Below are 26900 nucleotides of genomic sequence, written 5' to 3' on the forward strand. Positions count from 1 at the left end.
TTCTGATAGGGGACTGATGAAAGAAAAGAGTAACAGTTGAACTCTCTACTTTATTCCTGGGCTGAGGATTAGTATCGTGCCTGCTTCCATCCGAGATGGCCTCACACATCCTCTTTCATTCCGTTTTAGGGCTCTTGCTTCATTCGTATTTGAGTTCCTTTCACAAGGGACTGTGGGATCTATCTGCAGCATTTCAATCCACAGATCTCTTTCATTAATAAGCTGTGCTCTTGGCAAATCTTTGAGTAAAAAAATATTTAAACTGTTACCTAGTCCCACATCTCACCTACTGTAGGAGTCCCTCCTCCAGGATACCCTGGCAAATGCTTGAAATCCATTCAGAAAAGGAACTCAGCACCTAGACAATACTTTGGCTCTTCTCCCTTTTCACTGGGGAAATCAAGGTGCAAACTAGAGCTGAATCTCACATTCAAGTTCATAGTGGGTTGCCGACGAAGCCAGAACCCTGGCTTTGGGATCCCAGAACCCCTAAATCTTCCCATGGTATAGGTTCAGATTCCGGCTAGAAAGCTCTTAATCCCAATATGCTAGGGTATTGCCCATCATGTCTTGTTCTGTGTTACTGGGCTTTTCCACTGTAAGTTATGACAGCAGACACACATTTCTTGTGTCTCCCATGGTCCCTGGTATTGTGAATGTCATAGAGCAGATGTTTTGTAAATGTGATTATCCTACAGAGCAACACATTCAGACACAGCCTTCCCAGAAGCCAAGGTAGCTGGGCTAACACCTTTTCCTAGTGTTGTTATGCATAACTAAAGAGACTGAAGGTTGGACTAGATGATAAGCAAAAAATAGGTCCTTTCCTTATCACTTCATCAAGAAAATATCCTGACTAAATATTTCCAGACCTTTTTCTAGGCACATCAGGAAGAAGCAGAGGAAACAAGAGTATAGGGATGAACAAGTTTTCTGCCCAAGATGTAGGACTTCTGCATTCTGTCTTCTACCTCAGGCTTCCAAGTGGGAGTCAAACAACAAATCAAATAAATTTTAGTCAAGTTTCAGCAGGAATTTATCTGCTTTGATATTGCTGTCTTATTTAGCTTTGCCTGGACAGAAGCCAAAGACAGAGACAGAATTTTGGCAGGAAAAGCAATGTATCACAAGATTTTTTTTGAGTAACTCCTAGAGATTCACTTTTTTTCAACAGTCTCATTTTGCAGATGAAAATATGAGATCCGTAAAGGAAACAGAACTTAGGCCCAGCTGCAAAGCCACTTAGCAGCAGACTCGGATGCTCCCAGGTGATTAAATCACCCCAAGAAAAGAACGAATGGTAGTCAAAGTCCTTAAAAGCAATACAAGCAAGAACAAACTGTCGTCTATGCATGGTGCTTAGTTCTCAGTGATCTAGGAAGTTCCTCAATCTGTCCACTGTCAATGGGATACAGCCAGATAGGGTGAACATACACTCTCTCTGATGACTCACAAAAGCTGCATTACAACACTGTTATCATTTTACTACTGAGGATGAAGAGTTCACTTTCGGGAAGCTCCATGCTTCCGGAAAGTGCTGTGATCTTTGTTGTTGATGATTGTCAAGAATATCAGACATCAGGAATGGAAAAGATAAGGAAGAATTTGATGTGAACGACTCTCAGAACATGGTGTAGGCACAAATTTTAGGCCGTTCTATCATTGTTAAGCCAGCTATTTCTCTGAGGTCTCTAGCTTTTAAAGCTGGGGCTGAGAAAACTGTTCCCAATTTTTTAACCAGGACCTTGCCAAAGGTTTCTAGCACTTTAAATGGCAATAAGAGCCTGTTTCAAATCAAGCCAGTATAGTTAAGGAATGTTCTCCTTAATAATCTTTTTTTTTTTTTTTTGAGACGGAGTCTTGCTCTGTCGCCCAGGCTGGAGTGCAGTGGCGCGATCTCGGCTCACTGCAAGCTCCGCCTCCCGGGCCCACGCCATTCTCCTGCCTCAGCCTCCCGAGTAGCTGGGACCACAGGCACCTGCCACCGCGCCCGGCTAATTTTTTGTATTTTTAGTAGAGACGGGGTTTCACCGTGTTAGCCAGGATGGCCTCGATCTCCTGACCTTGTGATCCGCCCACCTCAGCCTCCCAAAGTGCTGGGATTACAGGCGTGAGCCACCGTGCCCGGCCAATAATCTTTTAAAGTCAGATTTCATATTCAACCAATATTAAACAAAATGTACGTGAAGAATTAATCTAGGAAATCTAGGCAGGCAGTCTTGAGTTACCATGTTTCAGGGAAAGGCAGCCACAGAGGCTTGTGAACAGATCTTGGCTGGTTTTGAGAGAGGAGGCAGCAACATAAACAGTGGCTTAAGCACTTTCTCCAACAACCATCTTAGCTATCAAGGAGCTAATAAAAGGCTTTATAGTTAAACATTCTCATGCCTCATAATGGGCTTCCAGTTTTGGAGACTCTTCCCATGTACCTGTCTCTACCTAGAGACATAATCTACTATCAACCTGCTGTTCTCTGAGAACAAGAGAACCAGAGGTTAAATCCTGCTTTCCAACCTCTCCACAATATTCTTGTAACTTCTGCTTTTGTTGTATCTTTGAAAAGATGGAGGTGCTGGGCCCCCTTCCAGGTCTTTCTGGGTTTCAAAATGTGGTATTCTTGTAAGTGTGTGAAATTCCAAACCACAACCATGTCTCTAGTCAAGTGTATAGGACCCTAAATTCAGTGATGTACCAGGTAATAATTACTGTGGGTGTTGGATGGGGCTCACAGACTTTCTCTTGGATTTTGTACCCTGCTGTGAGCATATACAACCATGAAGTCACAGAGATTTGGATTTACAAAACTCCCCCTCCACTCCCTTCCCCATACCACTGGTTGGCCTCTAGACCTTCAGTGTTGACACTCAGGCCAGAAGTTTCAAGCCCAGTTATGAGGGGACCTGGTGGGTCGGGGGGCTGACCCGATGGGTCACTATCACCCCCACAGCCTCCACTGTGGCCCGAACGCAGGTGGTCCTTGAGTGTCTGCTTGTAGCGGAAGCTCCTGCCACAGAAGGAGCAGGGGTAGGGCCGCTCCCCAGTGTGGATGCGCTGGTGTTTCATGAGGTGGTGCTTGCGGATGAAGCTCTTGCCACAATGAGGACAACTGAAGGGACGCTCGCCCGTGTGCAGCCGCCGGTGGTTCAGCAGGTGCTCCTTGCGCATGAAGCTCTTACTGCAGTCAGTGCAGGGGTAAGGACGCTCGCCTGTGTGGATCATCTGGTGACGGATAAGGGCCGAGTGGCCGTTGAAGTCAATGCCACACTGAGGGCAGGAGAAAGGGCGCTCCTGTGCATGACCCCGCTGGTGGAGCAGGAGGCTGATTTTCAAGCTGAAGCTCCTGCCGCACTGGGCACAGCGGAAGGGCCTTTCGCTTGCATGAGCTCTCCGGTGGCTGGTGAGTCGAGCCTGGTCAGCAAAGCGCTTGGGGCAATCAGGACAGGGGAAAGGACGCTCAGTGCTGTTATGGACCCGAAGATGGTAGGTAAGTCTTGATGGGTGAGTAAAAGTCCTGGCACAGTGTGGGCAGGTGGGAGGCGTCTCACTGGCATGGTCCTGGGAGGTGCTGCTAAGGTCCACCTGTGGAGTAAAGTGCTTAGGGCACTGGGCACAGGGTAAGGGGTGCTCAGTAGCGTGGCTACATTGGTGGGTCAGCAACATGTCTTGGGTGAGACTCTTGCCACAGTGGTGGCATGAGAACACCTGCTCGCCAACTGGAGGTGGGAGGGGATAGCTACCCAACTGAGTAAAAGTCACTTGTCCCTCAGAGGCTTCAGGCAGGTCAGTGGCTGGACGTCCAAAAGGTGTCATGGATGTAGACTGCTGGCTTTTGAAAGCCACATCTGAAAAAGCATCCTTTGCTGTTGCTGGTGGAGAAGAGAAAGGGACTGGAACTTCAGGGCACAACGAGGATCTAGCAAGGCCTTCAGCTTTGATGACAAGCTCTTCATCTGAAAGAAAAGACTCCAGAGTTACACCTATCAATAACTGTCTCACTAGCAACTCTCATGCATTCCTACCCAGCTCTAACAGATCACTCTAAGCTCTCAACTAGCTCAGATCAGAAACTCAGCAGGTTGCAATAATAACCAAGACAACAGTGGTCTCTCTGTGACAAATCATCAGAGAAATGAAATGAAATTTTAAATTTATTTTATTTTATGACAGAATCACGTTCTGTCGCCCATGATGGAGTGCAGTGGCGTGACCTTGGCTCACTGCAGCCTCCACCTCCTGAGTTCAAGCCATTCTCCTGCCTCAGTCTCCCGAGTAGCTGGGATTACAGGTATGCACTACTGTGCTCAGGTAATTTTTTTTTTTGAGACGGAGTCTCGCTCTGTTACCCAGGCTGGAGTGCAGTGGCGCAACCTCGGCTCACTGCAAGCTCCGCCTCCCAGGTTCATGCCATTCTCCTGCCTCAGCCTACTGAGTAGCTGGGACTACAGGCACCCGCCACCACGCCCAGTTAATTTTTTGTATTTTTAGTGGAGACAGGGTTTCACCGTGTTAGCCAGGATGGTCTCGATCTCCTGACCTCGTGATCCGCCCGCCTCGGCCTCCCAAAGTGCTGGGATTACAGGCAGGAGCCACCATGTCCAGCCGTGCTCAGGTTATTTTTATATTTTTAGTAGAGATGGGGTTTTGCCATGTTGACCAGCGGTCTTGAACTCCTGGCGTCAAGTGGTTCACCTGCCTCAGCCTCCCAAAGTGCTGAGATTGCAGGCATGAGCCACGACACCCAGCCCTCATCAGAAAATTTAACATTGTACCTCTTCTATGCTATCTGTTAAGAAACAGAAAATCCTTGGCATCAGTCTTCCCAATGTCACTTTCACCATATTTTACCTCTACTCAAGAACTTTCTCTATTGCCTGTTGTGACAAAGCCTAAAATCACATAATCATCTATTCCTATTTCTATCAGATCAACCCATCACTGTGGTCAGCTGTCTCTTTACTTCCCCTGAGAACAGAATACACATTTCTGCTATGCATCTTTACTTATTCTGTCCTCCCTTTTGCAGAATGCTACCCCTCTCTCCCCATCTTCCCAAATTATACCCAACCATATCATACCAATCTTTTAAGGTACAATTGTGGCTTTATGCCCTTCCTTAGGTCTTATCTAAATACCTAAACTAAAACTGATGCACGTTCTCCTCTTTTTTTAGAGACAGGATCCCCCTATGTTACCCAGGCTGGTCTTGAACTCCTGGGTTCGAGTGATCCACCTACCTCAACTTCCTCCCAAAATGCTGGGCTTACAGGCATGAGTCACCAAGCCCAACCTGATGCATGTTCCTGAAACTTCTCATTCGTTTATGTAAGTCATCCACCCCACTCATCCTTGATACTTAACAGGCTTGCCTAGTACTGATATGTATGTCCCTAGTATAAGTTTCTTCAAGAGCTAAAACTGTCTTATTTTTCATTTGTGTTTCCCAGTCTAAAAGAACACAGAGCACAGAAAATACTAAAAGAAAAAACAGACTGCATTAAGCTGTATAAATGACTGGGACCCTTCTGATCTTGAGATTCTCTTCTACAATACAAATGGCAAAAGTATCTTGGAAGGAAGATACTTCTATTTCTTCTCCCACCATTGATTTTCCTTTCACTGAGGGAGGGTTCTTACTTAACATTCCCATTTACACTTCTCCACCGCCATTTCTGTCTCCAGAGCTTGTCTCCCCACTCCACTCCCACTTTTTCTACCCTTTCTACATGATTTTCACATGTTCTTCTGTCTTTCCCCATCCCCGTAATTTTGGTTCGTCTGTATGCACTTATTTTTCTTCTTCTGACAATTCTCATTTGTCTTTGCACGTAGGAGTATATTTTCTCACTCACTTAAAATTTATTTTAGTGACTGGTTTCATTCATAATGTTGAGCATGGCTTTGTTTCTTTTCCTCATTCTTTTCCCACACATTTGCCTCTACAAATTTCACCTGCTGTTTCTTCAGTCAGCCCTGGCATGAGCTAGATATGGACATGAACACCTCTTTAATTTCTTACTCACCAGCATAAGTGCTTTTGTACACGTCACCTTCCTTGGATTCCGGTGGGGCCCCAACCTGAGGCTCTTCTTCTTGTTTAATCCAAGACAGAATATCTGATGTTGAAATACCAGGCTCTAATTTATGGGAGGGAAAAAAAAATGGCCTTCATGAACTTGAATAAGAAGGTGAGATAATCATGTCGGTTTGTTGAATACTATATTTCGCTCAAATATTTTTCTTTCTCTTTTTTTTTGAGACAGAGTCTGGCTCTGTCGCCCAGGCTGGAGTGCAGGGCGCAATCTCCTCTCACTGCAAGCTCTGCCTCTTGGGTTCACGCCATTCTCCTGCCTCCGCTTCCCAAGTAGCTGGGACTACAGGTGCCCGCCACCACGCCCGGCTAAGTTTTTTTCTTTTGTTTTTTTAGTATAGACAGGGTTTCACTGTGTTAGCCAGGATGGTCTCGATCTCCTGACCTCATGATCCACCCGCTTTGGCCTCCCAAAGTGCTGGAATTACAGGCTTGAGCCACCGCGCCCGGCCCCAAATATTTATTTCCAAATAACTATAACAATAACACATAACCAGCCTTTTAAAAAATGCATACAGGCTGGGTGTGGTAGCTCACGCATATAATCCCAGAACTTTGAGAGGCCGAAGCAAGTGGATCATCTGAGGTCAAGAGTTCAAGACCAGCTGGCCAACATGGTAAAACTCTGTCTCTACTAAAAACACAAAAAATTAGTCAGACGTGGTGGCAGGCTCCTGTAATCCCAGCTACTCAGGAAGCTGAGACAGAAAAATCGCTTGAACCTAGGAGGCAGCGGTTGCAGTGAGCCGAGATCGCACAGAGCCCAGATTGCTCCAGCCTGGGCAACAAGAGCAAAAAAACTCTATCTCAAAACAAACAAACAAACAAACAAAAAACCAAATCAATTTCCAGAATTACAAAGTTAGGTCAGTACAGACACAGAATCCAACTCCTTAGAAACACTCTTTTCAGATTCCCAATTCTGGGCTCTTTTTTAAGAGATACATTACCTTTGTCTATTAAATGATACAAGTCATTGTTTCCTAAATGCTGGGAGGGGGAAGAATACAGTATTGGCAAGTCCTTCAGGTCTTGGGGGTTCTTTCTGAAAGAAAAAGTGCATAGCCTATAGAGGCTTTGCACACAACATGTCTCATCTGATCAGTACCAAAATAGCTGTGCTAGCTATTACAACCTAGGCCTATATTACCCTTTTTTTTTTTTTGGACTAAATGGACAAGCTGGCAAGCTGACAAGAGATCTTGGCAAGCTCCAGAGAGTACCCTGAAGCTCTCTATGGTTATTTCTCAAACACAGCCTTGTGAGCAGAATATGGTTTAATTCACAGCAAATTAACAGAACTCACTACTTTACCCCAATGTCTTTTAAATCAGTTAGATACCACTGAAATCTAAAGGTGTTCTCAAAGCAGAAATAAGAGGCTGGGATAAGACTACAGCCCAAAAGACCATCAGGTTATGGGGAGAGATTTGGAAAATAGATTTTAGCACATGCAACAGTTGCCTTCCAACCTAAAAGCAAAGCTGAAGTGTATTAAACATAGTCTAATCTTATCTTTGTTCTCTTCCAGATGTTATACACATACATACCTATAAGGAAAAAGGCAGAGGGGGAAAGACTGGATATAAGGAAGAAGACCTCTTAACCGATATCCAGAGGATTAACTTTCCATTCAAAACATCTAACTTTTGTTTGTTTGTTTGTTTCTGAGACAGGGTCTCACTCTGTCACCCAGGCTGGACTACAGCGGCGTAATCTCGGCTTACTGCAACCTCTGCCTCCCAGGGTCAAGAGATTATCCCACCTCAGTCTCCCTAGTAGCTGGGACCACAGCTAACTTTTTGTATTTTTGGTAAAAATGGGGTCTCACTCTGTTGCCCAGGCTGTTCTTGAACTCCTGAGCTCAGGTGACCCACCTGCCTCAACCTCCCAAAGTGCTGAGATTATAGGCATGACCCACCATGCCTAGCCAAAAAACCTGACTTTTAAAACACCTGCTTGTTTTTAAAAATTTTGTGAATGGGCTAAGTGCAGTAGCTCATGCCTGTAATCTCAGCACTTTGGGAGGCTGAGGCGGGCGGGTCATGAGGTCAGGAGTTCGAGACCACTCTGACCCAACATGGTAAAACCCCGTCTCTATTAAAAATACAAAAATCAGCTGGCTGCGGTGGTGGGCGCCTATAATCCCCTCCTATACTTAGGAGGCTGAGGCAGGAGAATCGCTTGAACCCCGGAGGTGGAGGTTGCAGTGAGCTAAGATGGCACCACTGCACTCTAGCCTGGGCGACAGAGTGAGATTCTATCTTAAAAAAAAAAAATTCTGAATGACGAGTTAGTGCTCTAAAAACCACCAAATGTTTGGGAGGCCAAGATGGGCGGATCATGAGGTCAGGAAATCGAGACCATCCTGGCTAACACGGTGAAACCCTGTCTCTACTAAAAAATACAAAAAACTAGCCAGGCGAGGTGGCAGGCGCCTGTAGTCCCAGCTACTCGGGAGGCTGAGGCAGGACAATGGCGTAAACCCGGAAGGCGGAGCTTGCAGTGAGCTGAGATCCGGGCACTGCACTCCAGCCTGGGCGACAGAGCGAGACTCCCTCTCAAAAATAAATAAATAAACAAATAAATAAATAAATAAGGCCAGGCGCGGTGGCTCACGCCTGTAATCCCAGCACTTTGGGAGGCCGAGGCAGGCGGATCACAAGGTCAGGAGATCGAGACCACGGTGAAACCCCGTCTCTACCGAAAAAATACAAAAAATTAGCTGGGCGTGGTGGCAGGCGCCTGTATTCCCAGCTACTCAGGAGGCTGAGGCAGGAGAATGGCGTGAACCCGGGAGGCGGAGCTTGCAGTGAGCCGAGATTGCGCCACTGCACTCCAGCCTAGGCGACAGTGAGACCTCATCACTTAAAAAAAAAAAAATATATATATATACACACACACACACACACACACACACACACACACATACACACACACACATACACACACAAATTATCTGTGTGTGGTGGTGCATGCCTGTAATCTGAGCTACTTGGGAGACTGAGGCAGGAGAATCACTTGAACCCAGGAGGCGGAGGTTGCAGTGAGCCGAGATTGTGCCACTGTACTTCAGCCTGGGTGACAAGAGCAAAACTCCATCTCAAAAAAAATAAAAATAAAAAATATGTAAAATATCTACAGGGTTCTGAAATCAAAACTGTGAAACAAGGTATATTCAGAGAAGTCTAGCTTCCATCTTATTCCCTCTCTTCTTGTACAGGGAAGCCATTCTTACTAATTATTGTTTTAATCTTCCATTGTTTCTTTGTAAATATATAAGCAAATACTGCAGTTCCCCACTTATCATAAGGAATACGTTCCAAGACCCCCCAGTGGATACTTGAAACCTCAGATAGTACTCAACCCAATATATACTTAAAAAGTATATCTTGCTTTATTGCACCTCACAGATACTGCTTTCTTTTTTTTTTTTTTTTTTGAGGCGGAGTCTCGCTCTGTCGCCTGGACTGGAGTGCAGTGGCCAGATCTCAGCTCACTGCAAGCTCCGTCTCCTGGGTTTACTCCATTCTCCTGCCTCAGCTTCCCGAGTAGCTGGGACTACAGGCGCCTGCCACCTCACCCGGCTAGTTTTTTTTTGTATTTTTAGTAGAGACGGGTTTCACCGTGTTAGCCAGGATGGTCTCGATCTCCTGACCTCGTGATCCGCCCGTCTCGGCCTCCCAAAGTGCTGGGATTACAGGCTTGAGCCACCGCGCCAGCCAGATACTGCTTTCTGTTTTGTTTTTACAAAGTAAAGGTTTGGGCCGGGCGCGGTGGCTCAAGCCTGTAATCCCAGCACTTTGGGAGGCCGAGACGGGCGGATCACGAGGTCAGGAGATCGAGACCATCCTGGCTCACAAGGCGAAACCCCGTCTCTACTAAAAAAATACAAAAAACTCCAGCACTTTGGGAGGCCGAGACGGGCGGATCACGAGGTCAGGAGTTCGAGACCATCCTGGCTAACACGGTGAAACCCCGTCTCTACTAAAAAAAAATACAAAAAGCTAGCCGGGCGAGGTGGCTGGCGCCTGTAGTCCCAGCTACTCGGGAGGCTGAGGCAGGAGAATGGCGTGAACCCAGGAGGCGGAGCTTGCAGTGAGCTGAGATCCGGCCACTGCACTCCAGTCCCGGTGACAGAGCGAGACTCCGTCTCAAAAAAAAAAAAAAAAAAAAAAAAATACAAAAAACTGGCCGGGCGCGGTGGCTCAAGCCTGTAATCCCAGCACTTTGGGAGGCCGAGACAGGCGGATCACGAGGTCAGGAGATCGAGACCATCCTGGCGAACATGGTGAAACCCCGTCTCTACTAAAAATACAAAAAACTAGCCAGGCGAGGTGGCGGCGCCTGTAGTCCCAGCTACTCGGGAGGCTGAGGCAGGAGAATGGCGGGAACCCAGGAGGCGGAGCTTGCAGTAAGCTGAGATCCGGCCACTGCACTCCAGCCTGGGTGACAGAGCAAAAAAAAAAGTTTGTAGCACCCTTCTTGAGGCAAGTCCATTGGCAGCAACATCATGTGTTCCTTTTGTGCCTCTGTGTCACATTTTGGTACTTCTTTTTTTTTTTTTTTTGAGACAGAGTCTCACTCAGCTGCCCAGGCTGGAGTGCAGTGGCATGATCTCGGCTCACTGCAACCACCATCTTCTGGGTTCAAGCAATTCTTACGTATCAGCCTCCCAAGTAGCTGGGATTACAGGCACCCGCCATCATGCCTGGATAATTTTTGTATTTTAGTAGAGACAGGGTTCACTATGTTGGCCAGGCTGGTCTTGAACACCTGACCTCAGGTGATTTGCCTGCCTCAGCCTCCCAAAGTGCTGGGATTACAGGTGGGAGCCCCTGCGCCTGGTCACATTTTGGTAATTCTTATAATATTCCTAACTTTTTCATTATTATTATGTATGTTAATAGTGATCTGTGATCAGTGATCTTTTTTTCTTTCTATCTTTTGGAGACAAAGTCTGGTTCTATTGCCCAGGCTGGAGTGCAATGGTGCGATCTTGGCTCACAGCAATCTTGGCCTTTCTGGTTCAAGCGATTCTCCTGCCTCAGCATATCGAGCAGCTGGGACTACAGGCACATGCCACCACATCTGGTTAATTTTTTGTATTTTAGTAGAGACAGGGTTTCACCATTTTGCCCAGGCTGGTCTCCAACTCCTGAGTTCAAGCAATCCTCCCACCTTGACCTCTCAAAGTGCTGGGATTATAGGCATGAGCCATGGCACCTGGCTTGTGATCAGTGATCTTTGATATAATTATCGTAATTGTTTGGGGGCACTACAAACCACACCCATATAAGATGATGAACTTAATAAATGTTTTATGTGTTTTTGTGACTGATCCAATGACTGGGCCGTTCCCTGCCTCTCTCCCTCCCTCTCTTAGGGCCTCCCTACTCCCTGAGACACAACCATATTGAAATTAGGCCAATTAGTAACCCTTACAATGGCCTCTAAGTGAAAGGAGGAGTTTATACATCTGTTACTTTAAATCAAAAGCTAGAATGCTTAAGGTTAGTAAAGAAGGCATGTCAAAAGCCAAGGGGAAGTAGGCTAAAAAGTAGGTCTCTTGAACCAAACAGTTAGCCAAGCTGTAAATGCAAAGGAAAAGTTCTTAAAGAAATTAAAAGTGCCACTCCAGTAAATACATGACTAAGAAAGCAAAATAATCTTATTGTTGATATGATGAAAATGTGAGTACTCTAAATAGAAGATCAAATCAGCCACAACATTCCCTTAAGCCAATGTCTAATCCAGAGTAAGGCCTTAACATCTCTTCAATTCTAGGAAGGCTGGTAGAGGTGAGGAAGCCATAGAAGTCTGAAGCTAGCAGAAGTGGGATTGATGAGGTTTATGGAAATGCAAAATGAAGCAGCAAGTGCTAACGGAGAAGCTGCAGCAAGTCATCAGAAGATCTAGCTACAATTACTTGAGGAAGGTGGCTACACTAAACAACAAATTTTCGTGTATAAGAAACAGCGTTCTATTGGAAGAATATGTCATCTAGGACTTTCATAGCTAGAGAGAAGTCAATGTCTGGCTTCAAAGCTTCAAAGGACAAGCTGACTCTCTTGCTAGAGGCTGATGCAGCTGGTGACTTGAACCCAGTGTTCATTTTAGTATTCTGAACACCCTAGGGCTCTTAAGAATTATTCTAAATCAGGCCGGACGTGGTGGGTCATGCCTGTAATCCTAGCACTTTGGGAGGCCAAGGCAGGCGGATCACCTGAGGTCGGGAGTTTGAGACCAGCCTGACCAACAGGGAGAAACCCTGTTTCTACTAAAAATACAAAATTAGCTGGGCATGGTGGTGCATGCCTGTATTCCCAGCTACCCAAGAGGCTGGGGCAAGAGAATCGCTTGAACCCAGGAGGCAGAGGTTGTGGTGAGCCAAGATCGTGCCATTTCACTCCTGCCTGGGCGACAAGAGCCAAACTCTGTCTCAAAAAAAAAAAAAAAAAAAAAAAAAACTTATGCTAAATCTACACTGCCTGTGCACTAGAAATGGAACAACAAAGCCTGGATGACAGCACATCTGTTACAGCATGGTTTATGGAATATTTTAAGCCCACTGATGAGAACTACTGCTCAGAAGAAAAGATTCCTTTCAAAATATTTTTTTTTTTTTTGAGACGGAGTCTCGCTCTGTCGCCCAGGCTGGAGTGCAGTGGCCGGACCTCAGCTCACTGCAAGCTCCGCCTCCTGGGTTTACACCATTCTCCTGCCTCAGCCTCCCGAGTGGCTGGGACTACAGGCGCCTGCCACCTCGCCCGGCTAGTTTTTTGTATTTTTTTTAGTAGAGACGGGGTTTCACCATGTTAGCCAGGATGGTCTCGATCTCCTGACCTCGTGATCCGCCCATCTCGGCCTCCCAAAGTGCTGGGATTACAGGCTTGAGCCACCGCGCCCGGCCTTCCTTTCAAAATATTAATACTTATTGACAATGCACCTGGTCACCCACAAGCTCGGATGGGGATGAACAAGGAGATGAATCTTGTTTTCATCCCTGTAAAACAACATCCATTCTACAGCCCACAGATCAAGGACTAATTTTTACTTTGAAGTCTTATGGCATAAGAAATACATTTCAGCATCGATGCACTCCAGCCTGGGTGACACAGCTAGACTCTGTCTCAAAAAATAAATAAATAAACAAACAAAACAAAACCAACAAACATATTGCAGCCAGGCGTGGTGGTTCACACTTGTAATCCCAGAACTTTGGGAGGCCAAGGGAGGTGGATCACCTGAGGTCAGGAGTTTGAGACCAGCCTGGCCACCATGGTGAAACTCCATCTCTACTAAAAATACAAAAATTAGCCTGTAATCCCAGCTACTCGAGAGGCTGAGGCAGGAGAATCGCTTGAACCCAGGAGGCGGAGGTTGCAGTGAGCCGAGATCGCACCACTGTACTCCAGCCTGGGCAACAGAGTGAGACTGTCTCAAAAAAAAAGAAATATATTTCATAAGACTATAGAAAGTTATTGCTGTCATACATAGCATGATTCCTCTGATGGATTTGGGTAAACTGAAAACCTTCTAGAAAGGATTCACCATTCTAAGTGCCATTAAGACCATTCATAATTCATGGGAAGAGGTCAAAACGGCAACATCAACAGGAGTTTGGAATTTGATTCCAACCCAGAAGAATGACTGAGAAGTTCAAGACTTCAGTGGAGGACGTCATTGCAATGGGGTGGAAATAGCAGGAGAACCAGAATTAGGAGTAGAGCTTGAAAATGTGACTTAGCTGCTGCAATCTCATGATAATACTTGAATAGATCAGGAGTGTTTCTTTTTTTTTTTTTTTTTTTTTGAGACGGAGTCTTGCTCTGCCACCCAGGCTGGAGTGCAGTGGCCGGATCTCAGCTCACTGCAAGCTCCGCCTCCCGGGTTTACGCCATTCTCCTGCCTCAGCCTCCCGAGTAGCTGGGACTACAGGCGCCCGCCTCGTCGCCCGGCTAGTTTTTTTTTGTATTTTTAAGTAGAGACAGGGTTTCACCGTATAGCCAGGATGGTCTCGATCTCCTGACCTCGTGATCCGCCCGTCTCAGCCTCCCAAAGTGCTGGGATTACAGGCTTGAGCCACCGCGCCCGGCCTGGAGTGTTTCTTATAGCTAAGCAAAGAAGGCAATTTCTTGAGATGGAATCTACTCCTAGGTAAAGATGTAAACACTTTTGAAATGACAACAAAGGATTTAGAATATTGCATAAGCTTAGTTGATACAGCAGCAGCAGGGTTTGAGGGATTAACTCCAATTCTGAGAGAAGTTCTACTGTGGGGATAATGCTATCCAACAGCATTGCAGCTACAGAGAAATCTTTTGTTAAAGGAAGAGTCAATCAATGTGGCAAACTTCATTGTTGCCTTATTTTAAGAAAAACTGTCGGCCGAACGCAGTGGCTCACACCTATAATCGCAGCATTTTGGGAGGCCAAGGCGGGTGGATCACCTGAGGTCAGGAGTTCGAGACCAGTCTGCCCAACATGGCGCAATCCCGTCTCTACTAAAAATACAAAAAAATTAGCCAGGCATGGTGGTAGGTGTCTGTAATCCCAGCTACTCGGGAGGCCGAGGCAAGAGAATTGTTTGAACCCGGGAGTCGGAGGTTGCAGTGAGCCAAGATCGTGTCACTGCACCCTAGTCTGGGCAACAGAGTGGGACTCTGTCTCAAAAAAAAAAAAAAAAAAGAAAGAAATTGCCACAGCCACCCCAACCTTTAGGAACCACCACTCTGATTAGTCAGCAGCCATTAATACTGAGGCAAGACCCTCCAGTAGCAAAAAGATTTTACCTCTGAAGGCTCAGATGATTGTTAGGATTCTTAGCAATATTTTTAAATTAAGGTATGTACATTGTTTTTTTAGACATAATGTTATTGCCAACTTAATAGACTGTATAGCATAGTGTAAACTTTCACATCACTGGGAAAACAAAAGTTATTGTGACTTGTACTGCAATATTCACTTTATTGCAGTAGTCTGGAACTGAACCCACAATATCCTGGATATGCCTATATTTGCCTTTAATGCTGTTTCCATATTAACTAAGTATTTATCACACACTGTGGCCGTAACTTTTGCAGTTTGAGGTGCAACAGTAAAACTAGTACAAATTTCTTTTACTTTCTTCACATTTTCTTTTTTTTTTTTTTTTGAGACGGAGTCTCGCTCTGTCGCCCAGGCTGGAGTGCAGTGGCCGGATCTCAGCTCTCTGCAAGCTCCGCCTCCCGGGTTTACGCCATTCTCCTGCCTCCGCCTCTCGAGTAGCTGGGACTACAGGCGCCCGCCACCTCGCCCGGCTAGTTTTTTGTATTTTTTAAGTAGAGACGGGGTTCACCGTGTTAGCCAGGATGGTCTTGATCTCCTCGTGATCCGCCCGTCTCGGCCTCCCAAAGTGCTGGGATTACAGGCTTGAGCCACCGCGCCTGGCTACTTTCTTCACATTTTCATAGAAGATTTGTTATTACCAGAGATCTTGGCAACCTCAGCATGTAATTTCCTTCCTTCCTTCTTAAGTCAAGAAATTTCACCTTTTCACATGAAGGAAGCACTTGATGGCTTCTCTGATACATCTGAATTGCCACTGTTACTACTTTTGCAGTTTGGGGCCTTATTTGTTTTTAAAAAGCAGGGGAGCGGGGGGGTTACTTAACATAAGCACTGCAATACCGCCATAGTTGACATGACTTCTAAGTGACTGATGGTCAGGTAGTGTATACAGTGTGGATACACTGGACAAAGGGATGATTCACGCCCCAGATGAGACACAGCAGGATAGCGCAAGATTTCATCATAGTACTCAGAATGGCAAACAATTTAAAACTTATAAATTATTTCTGGAATTTTCCATTTAATATTTTCAGATCACAGTTGATGGCAGGTAACAAACTGTGGAAAATTCTTGAGATGGAATCTATACCATCTCAAGATGGAAAATGATACCATCAGTAAAGGGGGACTACTGTATGTAGTCTCTATGCTGATACAAAACTTCCCCTAAATGATGAGTGGTTGGCTATACCTAACTGCAGTCACGTACCACGTAACATTTGTATAATAGTACAAAGGTTTATATTTGTGCTGAATATAAGGACAGTTTTGAGCAAGACACATGGAGTCATGCACTGCATAATGGTATTTTGGTCAAAAACAGGCCACTGTCAAGCATGGGGACTCATATCTGTAATCCTAGCACTTTGGAAGGCCAAGACAGGCAGATCACTTGAGTCCAGGTGTTTGAGACCACACTGGGCAACGTGGCGATACCCCATCTCTATATAAAATTTAAAAATTAGCCAGGTGTGGTGGTTCGAGCCTACAGGCTATTTGGGAGGCTGAGGCAGGAGAATCACTTGAACCTGGGAGGTGGAGGTTGCAGTGAGCCGAGATCACACCGTTGTACTCCAGCCTGGGCTACAGAGCAAGATTCCATCTCAAAATAAATAAATAATAAAAAGTAAATCCCAGCACTTTGGGAGGCCGAGGCAGGTGGATCATGAGGCCAGGAGTTTGAGACCAGCCTGGCCAACATGGTGAAACCTTGTCTCTATTAAAAATGCAAAAATTAGCTGGGCATGGGGGCGTGTGCCTGTAATTCCAGCTACTGGGGAGGCTGAGGCAGGAGAATCGCTTGACCCAGGAGGCGGAGGTTGCAGTGAGTGGAGATCACATCACTGCACTCCAGCCTGGGCAACAGGGCGAGACTCCATTTCAAAAACATAAGCAAAAAATTTAAAAATACGAAAAAGTTATAGAAAAAGGGTATAAAGAAAAAATATTGGCCGGGCGCGGTGGCTCAAGCCTGTAATCCCAGCACTTTGGGAGGCCGAGACGGGCGGATCACGAGGTCAGGAGATCGAGACCATCCTGGCTAACATGGAGAAACCCCGTCTCTACTAAAAAATACAAAAAAACTAGCCGGGCGAGGTGGCGGGAGCCCGTAGTCCCAGCTACTCCGGAGGCTGAGGCAGGAGAATAGCGTGAACCCGGGAGGCGGAGCTTGCAGTGAGCTGAGATCCCGCCACTGCACTCCAGCCTGGGTGACAGAGCAAGACTCCGTCTCAAAAAAAGAAAAAATATTTTTGTATATATGTACAATGTGTTTTACACTGTTATTACAAAAGTCAGAAAGTTAAAAAATAATAAAAGTATATTACTGTATTTTAAAGTATTATTATACAAGTATATTACTGTATTATAAAGTAATACAGTCAAGCCTGTAATCCCAGCACTTTGGGAGGCCGAGACGGGCGGATCACGAGGTCAGGAGATCAAGACCATCCTGGCTAACACAGTGAAACCCCGTCTCTACTAAAAAATACAAAAAAAACTAGCCGGGCGAGGTGGCGGGCGCCTGTAGTCCCAGCTACTCGGGAGGCTGAGGCAGGAGAATGGCGTGAACCCGGGAGGCGGAGCTTGCAGTGAGCAGAGATCCGGCCACTGCACTCCAGCCTGGGCGGCAGAGCAAGACTCCGTCTCAAAAAAAAAAAAAATAAATAAAATAAAATAAAATAAAATAAAGTAATACAGTAAGCTAAGGTTAATTTATGGTTAAAGAAAAAATTTTTTGGCCAGGCACAGTGGCTCATGCCTGTAATCCCAGCACTTTGGGAGGCTGAGGTGGGTGGATCACGAGGTCAGCAGATCGAGACCATCCTGGCTAACATGGTGAAACCCCGTCTCTTCTAAAAAAACAAAAAATTAGCCAGGCGTGGTGGCACGTGCCTGTAGTCCCAGCTACTCGGGAGGCTGAGGCAGGAGAATGACTTGAACCCAGGAGGCTCAAAAAAAAAAAAAAAATTTTTTTTCTGTAATTTAGTGTGGCCTAAGTATATAGTGTTTATATAAAGTCTACAGTAGTACAGTAATGTCCTAGGCCTTCACATTCACTCACTGACCCAATCAGAACAACTTCCAGTCCTGCAAGCTGCATTCATGGCAAGTGCCTTATAGAGGTGTACCATTTTGTATCTTTTTTTTTTTTTTTTTTTTTTTGAGACGGAGTCTCGCTCTGTTGCCCAAGCTGGAGTGCAGTGGCACAATCTCGGCTCACTGCAACCTCTGCATCCTGGGTTCAAGCAATTCTCCTGCCTTGGCCTCCCGAGTAGCTGGGACTATAGGCGCCCACCACCACAGCTGGCTAATTTTTTGTATTTTTAGTAGAGACAGGGTTTCACTGTGTTAGCCAGAATGGTCTCAATCTCCTGACCTCATGATCCATCCGCCTTGGCCTCAACGTGCTGGGATTACAGGTGTGAGTCACTGCACCTGCCTGATTTTGTAACTTTTATAAGAAATTTTTGCTGTACCTTTCCTATCTTTACATGTGTTTAGATACACAATTACCATTGTGTTACAATTGCCTACAGTATTCAGGACAATAACATGCTGTACAAGTTTGTGGCCTAGAAGCCATAGGCTATACCATATAGCCTAGGTACATAGAACGCTACATCATCTAGTTTGTGTGAGTTCACGCTATGATGTCTGCACAACGACAAAATCAACCAATGATGCATTTCTCAGAAGATATCCCCATTGTTCAGCAGCGCATGACTGTGTGTGTCAAACACTGTGGTATATGCAGAACACATGCTTTCCTAGGAGTCTGGAATTTGGGTAAGTGCTAGACAGAGGGTATATATGTGATTAGCCCCCAATAAAAACCTTGGGCACTGAGTGTCTAATGAGCTTTTCTGGTTGTTACAACTCGTTACTGGAACTATTAAGTGTATCCTATGAGACTCCACTGGGAGAGGACTCTGGGAAGCCTATCCCTGGTTTCCTCCAGACTTTCTCCAGGGCACCTTTCCCTTTGCTGATATTACTTTGTATCATTCTAACAAATCTTGCTGTGAGTACAACCATATGGGAATACTGTGAGTCCTAGCAGATCACCAAATCTGGGAGTGGTCTTTGGGCTCTCCAACAGAACCAGGAGCATATTTTTTTTTTTAAGAAAACAAGTACTGAGGCTGGGTGTGGTGGCTCAGGCCTGTAATCCCAGCACCTTGGGAGGCTGAAGCAGGCGAATCACTTGAGTTCACGAGTTCAAAACCAGCATGGGCAACATGGCAAACCCACATCTCTACAGAAAATACAAAAATTAGCTAGGCATGGTGGTGTGTGCCTGTCATCCCAGCTACTTGGGAGGCTGAGGTGGGAGGATGGTTTGAGCCCAGGAGGCACAGGGTGCAGTGATCTCAGATCATGGCACTGCACTCTAGCCTGGGCAATAGAGCCAGACATTGTCTTAAAAACAAACAAACAAAAGAAATTGTGAAGTTGACAATTTGATCAACCAAAAGAAAATAACTGGCCAGGTGCGGTGGCTCACGCCTATATTCCCAGCACTTTGGAAGGCTGAGGTGGGTGGATCACCAGAGGCCACGAGTTCGAGATCAGCCTGGGCAACATGGTGAAACCCCATCATCACTAAATATACAAAAATTAGCTGGGCATGATGGCACATGCCTATAGTCCCAGCTACTCGGGAGGTTGAGGCACAAGCATCTTGAAAAACCATGGTAAAAACAAACTGACAAGATGACAGTAAAATGAAACTTTGATACATTATTACAAAACCTAATTAGTTGTTATCTTTTTCACCCATCCCATAAAATACAATGATATATTCATTTGTACTTGCCGAGGGCTATGTCAGATAAATAATAATGTAGACCAAAGAAATATACCCAATAAGAAATCTTTCTGTAGTCAAGTCACTCATCTTTATTGGTGGTATTATTTTAGCCTCATGACTTACATCTGTGATATAAAGATTAGTAAAATTCAACCGGTTATACTACCTAAATGCAATCACCTGCACATTCTTAAAAAATAATATGGCGGGGCACAGTGGCTCACTCCTGTAATCCCAGCACTTTGGGAGGCTGAGGCCGGTGGATCACTTGAGGTCAGGATTTCAAGACCAGCCTGGCCAACATGATGAAACCCCATCTCTACTAAAAACACAAAAATTAGCTGGGCGTGGTGGTGCACGCCTGTAATCCAAGCTACTCAGGAGGCTGAGGCTGGAGAATCACTTGAGCCTGGAAGGCAAAGGGTGCAGTGAGCCAGGATCACACCACTGCACTCTAGCCTGGGCGACAGAGACTCCATCTCAAAATAATAATAATAATAATAATGATAATAAATGTGTGGCAGATGTGTGCATTGCTTAAAACTCAATTAAGACTTGAAATTTCATTATATGTAAAATTTACCTGAAAAGAAAAAAACAAACATTGAACTCTAGGTTAATAATATTCATGCTGGACTATTTATAGGAAAATGCACTGATGTCTTTACTGATTTTGAAATACATCAAAAATAGGATAGATGGCTGGGTGCGGTGGCTCATGCCTGTAATCCCAGCACTTTGGTAGGCCAAGGTAGGCAGATCACTTGAGATCAGGAGTTCGAGACCAGCCTGGCCAACATGCTGAAACCCTGTCTCAACTTAAAATACAAAAATTAGCCAGGCATGGTGGCAAGCACCTGTAATCCCAGCTACTCAGGAGGCTGAGCCGGAGAATCACTTGAATCTGGGAGGTGGGGTTGCAGTGAGCCAAGATTGCACCACTGCATTCCAGCCTGGGTGGCAGAGGGAGGCTCCATCTCCAAAATAAATAAATAAATAAATAAATAAATAAATAAATAAAAGATGGCTAGATGGAGTGGCAGTGATAGATATATGCACGATAAGGATGGATGGTATAATGTTAGTGGTAGAATTTAGGCGCTGGATATCCAGGTGTTCACTATAAAACTACTTTAACTTTTCTGATTGAAAATTTTCATAATAAAATGTTAGAAAAAAATAACTGTGGCAGTGGTTCACGCCTGTAATCCCAGCACTATGGGAGGCCGAGGTGGGCAGATCACGAGGTCAGAAGATCGAGACCATCCTGGCTAACATGGTGAAACCCGGTCTCTACTGAAAAATAGAAAAAATTAGCCGGGCCTGGTGGCAGGCGCTTGTAGTCCCAGCTACTCAGGAGGCTGAGGCAGGAGAATGGCGTGAACCCGGGAGGTGGAGCTTGCAGTGAGTCAAGATCACGCCACTGCACTCCAGTCTTGGCGACAGAGCAAGACTCCGTCTCAAAAAAAAAAAAAATAAAGAAAAAGAAAAAACTAACTGTATGGGACAGCAGGTGGGTTGTAAGAGAAGTTCATGTAACAGAGATGCCTGAAGGATGAACTTTCTGTGTGCTTCTATCCAACAAAGAAAAAAAAAAGTGTATGAGAATTTTCTGACAGCAAAGGTGAGGCATGAGAGAAACAATACAACCGGACTTTGGTTGGCAGTCTTTCCCACATAATATTAAGCAACTGCCAGCCAAAAAGTTAGGAAGAGTTCATGATAGCCAGCTTTCCAGATCTGAGAAAATCCCTGTTGCCCAGGTGGATGTCATCAGTGTCTACTGATTCCATGCATCTTGGAGGGACCATGCAGACTCCTAGTCCCTTCAGCACTTAAGAAGCGCCACGCTTACATTTGCTCAAGCCACTTTAGTCCAGATGAGCATAACTGCCTCCTTCATCATGCAAGGACATGTTTATTTTACTAAACAGCTAGGTATCAGTACTTCTGTCAGGGAATACAACTAGTAACTGTTAGATGTGTAGTACTGATAAGTGAAGACACTGGACAAGATGACCTCTAAGCCCCCTTTTATATTTAAATGCCTGATGACACATTCAGAATCTAGTTGCTTTAGCAATGAATGGCTCTAAAAGTCCCTAAGCCCTGCTTAGTTCTGAGCCACCATCTCTGACCAGGAAAGGGAGACAAGAGGTAGGAATCTCTTCTCCCACTTACCTTCACTGGGGTCTGCGGGAATCTCACTTTCCTCTGGCCCTGTCTGGTCCTCTGTATTATGTTCCCCTTCTGGTTGAATCTGAGATAAGACATCAGGTTGATTTATAGCATAATCTAGAAGAAGAAAAAGGAAGAGAGGGTATGACAAAAAGATAAATGAGGAAGACAACTAATTGCCATCAAGGCTGAGCTGAAGCTTTGTGGTCACAGGCCCAGGCAATTTCTTTTAGACTTCATATCACTTCTTCCCATCTATCCACCTTCAACTGTGGATATCTATTCAGGAAAGCAGGTAGCGGAGATGTAATGTGTGGGGAAAGCACATGTGCTAGGTTAGCACTGCTTTCAGAGTGACAGTGTGCCTCAAGGGGGAGAAGTCAAGCTCCTTTCAAAGTAAAGGATACCCGTGGAAACCACCAGCTGTCACACCCATACCCTGAACTTCATTCTCTGTCCTAAAATTTGGTAAAAGGAGAGATTATGATTCCTATTTAGCAAGAATGAACTGGTCATCTTTTGGCTTGAAACCAGAATTCGAAGTGTGTGAAGACAGAGTGAGAATGAGGTCACTGGAGGAAAAGGGACTGTTTTGAGCCCTCTTGGAGCTGCTGTCACTTCATTCAAAAGGTGTCAACTCAGCCTCACCCATGGAGATGAGAGACTCATAGTTGCCTTTCATGATATTCTTGTAAAGTTCCTTTTGCCATTCTTCTAATTTTTCCCACTCTGGAGTGGAAAAGTAGATGGAGACATCATCAAATGCCACAGGCACCTAAAATTACAATCACATGGGTTAGTTCCTCCCATTATAATTCAGTCATTCAATAAATCTCTTTCCCCCAATTAGTTCCTTTTATTTTATTTTACATTTTCAAAGGGTGGTCAATAAATATTCTAAATATCTCTGAAACAGTTTCTTTTAATGCTTCACTTGTCATTAGTAAATCCTAAAATCCCAGTACTCACACAATACAGCACGAGTACCTTAAATAAAGCTGGGACCTTTTCTTGAGGCACATTCCAGTATTCTGGCAAGCAGTAATAAAATATCTAAATATCATGTATGTTAAAACTTCAGGCTTTATTGAGTCTTTGATTTCACCTCTTTAAAAATGCCTTTTCTCTAAGAGCATCACTCTCCAGGAGATCCAAAATTCCTCTACTTGTTTTCTTTGTGTTGTTTCTATTTCCTCCAGTCTTTTGCCAAGTACAGAGCTCCCTTTGATGCTGTTCATCCTGCACATGAGGAGGAAAGGATAATACCATGGCTGATGACTGAGAGCAAACAGGATTGACTTTGGAGGCATGTTAGGAACTAAAATTAAACTTCAAAATTCATTATGTCTTCTGTGTGTATCCTTTAGTCTTTTCTGAAGCTTTGCATATTCTTCAAATGGAACATTTTGTCTATTTAAAACCCAATTTTGTTTCCATTTCTTCTCTACCTGCCTCCAAGATTTACACCTTGTCCTGCCATCTCTTCAGATGTTTTCAGGGCAAGATTTTCTCTTTTTCTGGGCAACTGCAGCTCACTGCAATTTCTCTTTAGCTTGACTATACACTTCTCTGAGATACATTCATGAAGCATATGCTTTTCTTCTAACTGCTGTGCCTGTTCTTTTTCCAATATCTTTTTTACTTCTAGTTAGACTTTTTCAGCTTGATTTCTTATATTTCAGCATTCCTATTTTAATGTCTCCATCGTTTCCTTCAGCATTTGGTTTGAACTCTGAAAGTGAGGTAGCTTGGATCTGAAAACTACTGATTTACTATTCCAGGTCAAAATTTTCATTTTTTTTCTTCCTCTGCATTTTCTTTCCTTTTCTTTCTTTTTTTTTTTTTTTGTTTTGTTTTTAGAGACAGAGTGTCACTGTACACCCAGGCTGGAGTACAGTGGCGCGATCTCGTCTCACTGCAACCTCTGCCTCCCGGCTTCAAGCAATTCTCCTGCCTCAGCCTCTCGAGTAGCTGGGATTACAGGTGCTCGCCACCACACACCGCTAATTCTTGTATTTTTAGTAGAGATGGAGTTTCACCATGTTGGTCAAGCTGGTCTCGAGCTCCTGACCCGTGATCCACCAGCCTCAGCCTCCCAAAATGCTGGGATTACAGGTGTGAGCCACCGCACCCGGCCTCCCACAGTTTCTTTTCACACTGATGCTTTTCAGATTGCTTCCAGACATCGTGCTCCACTTTCATTTTCTATCCGCTAACTTGTTCTCAAATTCTTCTAGCTTTTCTTCCTGTAATACCACAAGTCTTTTACAACCTTCTTCCTTGGCATCTGGTGCCTTACATATTAACACACGATATTTTTTTACTAAGGGCACTTTGTGGTGTTCAATAGCTGGTCTGAGACTTTCATTGTCTAACTGTAAACCATCCAGTTCACTTTGAATCTTTTTCCTTTCCCTTTCTAGCTGACTCTTGTTGCCTCTAGTTTTATGGCTGTTATTTCTAGTATGCTTGAAAGTTTTGTTTTTTGACTTTAGTGGTCAGTGTATTTCTTTCTTTAAGATGGAGTCTTGCTCGGTCACCCAGGCTGGAATGCAGTGACGCTATCTCAGCTTACTGCAACCTGTCTCCTGGATTCAAGCAATCCTCCTGCCTCAGTCTCCCGAGTAGCTGGGATTACAGGTCCACACCACCATGCCCGGCTAATTTTTGTATTTTTAGTAGACATGGGGTTTCACCATGTTGGTCAGGCTGGTCTTGAATTCCTGACCTCAAATGATTCACCTTGCAGGGCGTGGTGGCTCACGCCTGTAATCCCAGCACTTTGGGAGGCCAAGGCGGGCAGATCACAAGGTCAGGAGATTTAGACCATCCTGGCTAACATGGTGAAACCCCGTCTCTACTAAAAATACAAAAAATTAGCCAGGCGTGGTGGCGGGCGCCTGTAGTCCCAGCGACTCAGGAGGCTGAGGCAGGAGAATGGCATGAACCTGGGAGGTGGAGCTTGCAGTGAGCCGAGACTGCGTCACTGCACTCCAGCCTGGGCAACAGAATAAGACTCCATCTCAAAAAACAAAAAAACAAAACAAAAATTCACCTACTTCAGCCTCCCAAACTGCTGGGATCACAGGCATGAGCCACTGCCACCATGCCCAGCCTGGTCAGGGTATTTCTTTCTTGTTCAGTTTTATGTAATCTTTAATGATTAAAAAGGTATTTTGGCCAGGCGCGATGGCTCCTAGCACTTTGGAAGGCCAAAGCAGGTGATCACCTGAGGTCAGGAGTTTGAGACCAGCCTAGCCAACATGGCGAAACCCCATCTCTACTAAAAATACAAAAATTAGCTGGGCGTGGCCAGGTGCAGTGGCTCACACCTGTAATCCCAGCACTTTGGGAGGCCGAGGCAGGTAGATCACCTGAGGTTGGGAGTTCAAGACCAGCCTGACCAACATGGAGAAAACCCCGTCTCTACTAAAAATACAAAATTAGCTGGCAGCGTGGTGGCACATGCCTGTAATCCCAGCTACTCGGGAGGCTGAAGCAGGAGAACTGATTGAACCCAGAAGGTGGAGGGTGCAGTGAGCCGAGATCACACCATTGCACTCCAGCCTAGGCAACAAGAACGAAACTCTGTTTAAAAAAAAAAAAAAATTAGCTGGGCGTGATGGCGCATGCCTGTAATCCCAGCTACTCAGGAGGCTGAGGCAGGAGAATCACTTAAACCTGGCAGGCGGAGGTTGCAGTGAGCTGAGATCACCCCACTGCATTCCAGCCTGGGCGACAGGAGCAAAACTCCGTCTTAAAAACAAACAAACAAAAAACCCAGGTATTTTGTTCATTGTTTGATTGTGGCTCTTTTTCCGAGCATTTAATTTATAGTTTAGGTGACATTTTTGGCCTCCTGGGACCTGACTGTAACCGCATCTCAGCCAACTGCCACACCTGTGTTCTTAGGACATTTTCTTTTTTTTTTTTTTGAGACGGAGTCTCGCTCTGTCGCCCAGGCTGGAGTGTAGTGGCCGGATCTCAGCTCACTACAAGCTCCGCCTCCCGGGTTTCCGCCATTCTCCTGCCTCAGCCTCCCGAGTAGCTGGGACTACAGGCGCCGCCACCTCACCCGGCTAGTTTTTTGTATTTTTTTAGTAGAGACGGGGGTTTCACTGTGTTAGCCAGGATGGTCTCGATCTCCTGACCTCGTGATCCGCCCGTCTCGGCCTCCCAAAGTGCTGGGATTACAGGCTTGAGCCACCGCGCCCGGTTTGAGACGTAGTCTCGCTCTGTCGCCCGGGCTGGAGTGCAGTGGCCGGATCTCAGCTCACTGCAAGCTCCACCTCCCGGGTTCTCGCCATTCTCCTGTCTCAGCCTCCCGAGTAGCTGGGACTACAGGCGCCCGCCACCTCGCCCGGCTAGTTTTTTGTATTTTTTAGTAGAGACGGGGTTTCACCGTGTTTGCCAGGATGGTCTCGATCTCCTGACGTCGTGATCCGCCCGTCTCGGCCTCCCAAAGTGCTGGGATTACAGGCTTGAGCCACCGCGCCCGGCCTGACATTTTCTAACTGAGCACCAGAATTCTCTTTTTCAGCCCCTAAATCTGCTACTTTAGCTTCTGAATATATATATATATAGTAGCGCCTGTAGTCCCATCTACTTGAGAGGCTGAGGCAGGAGAATGGCATGAACCTGGGAGGCGGAGCTTGCGGTGAGCCGAGATCGCGCCACTGCACTCTAGCCTGGGCGATGAAGCGAGACTCCATCCCCCACCCACAAAAAAAAAAAAAAAAAAAAAAATTAGTCAGCTGTGGTATTGCACACCTGTAGTCCCAGCCACTTGGGAGACTGAGGCAAGAGGTTCACTTGAGCCTCAAGGCTGCAGTTAGCCAAGATAGCACCACTGCACTCCAGCTTGGGCAAGAGCAAGACCCTGTCTTGAAAAGAATATAAATAAATAAAAATAAAAATAAATCTCTAATTCAAATTTTAGGTTTTTTTTCTAAACTATATGCAAATTCTTCTTCCTAGTGTTTAGATTCT

General features: G+C 45.4%; 1 protein-coding gene across 2 annotated transcripts in view; it reads right to left on the minus strand.

Moving 5' to 3' along the window:
- Nucleotides 1-2132: 2132 nt before the first annotated feature.
- The window catches only part of ZNF398 (zinc finger protein 398), a 42629-nt gene continuing 17861 nt past the window's right edge, over nucleotides 2133-26900 (minus strand). Inside the window, exons 3-6 of one of the 2 annotated variants that reach the window (XM_033191876.1) lie at nucleotides 22560-22686; nucleotides 21915-22028; nucleotides 6021-6134; nucleotides 2133-3950 (exon numbers count right to left, since the gene is read on the minus strand). In XM_033191876.1, the coding sequence (XP_033047767.1) occupies nucleotides 2797-3950; nucleotides 6021-6134; nucleotides 21915-22028; nucleotides 22560-22686 (1509 nt within the window). In that variant the 3' untranslated portion in view covers nucleotides 2133-2796. The remainder of the gene's footprint in view (nucleotides 3951-6020; nucleotides 6135-21914; nucleotides 22029-22559; nucleotides 22687-26900) is intronic. The other variant, XM_033191875.1, reaches the window with a different exon arrangement.

Source organism: Trachypithecus francoisi, unplaced genomic scaffold (genome assembly GCF_009764315.1).
Source record: "Trachypithecus francoisi isolate TF-2019V2 unplaced genomic scaffold, Tfra_2.0 Lachesis_group4, whole genome shotgun sequence".
Classification (NCBI taxonomy): domain Eukaryota; kingdom Metazoa; phylum Chordata; class Mammalia; order Primates; family Cercopithecidae; genus Trachypithecus; species Trachypithecus francoisi.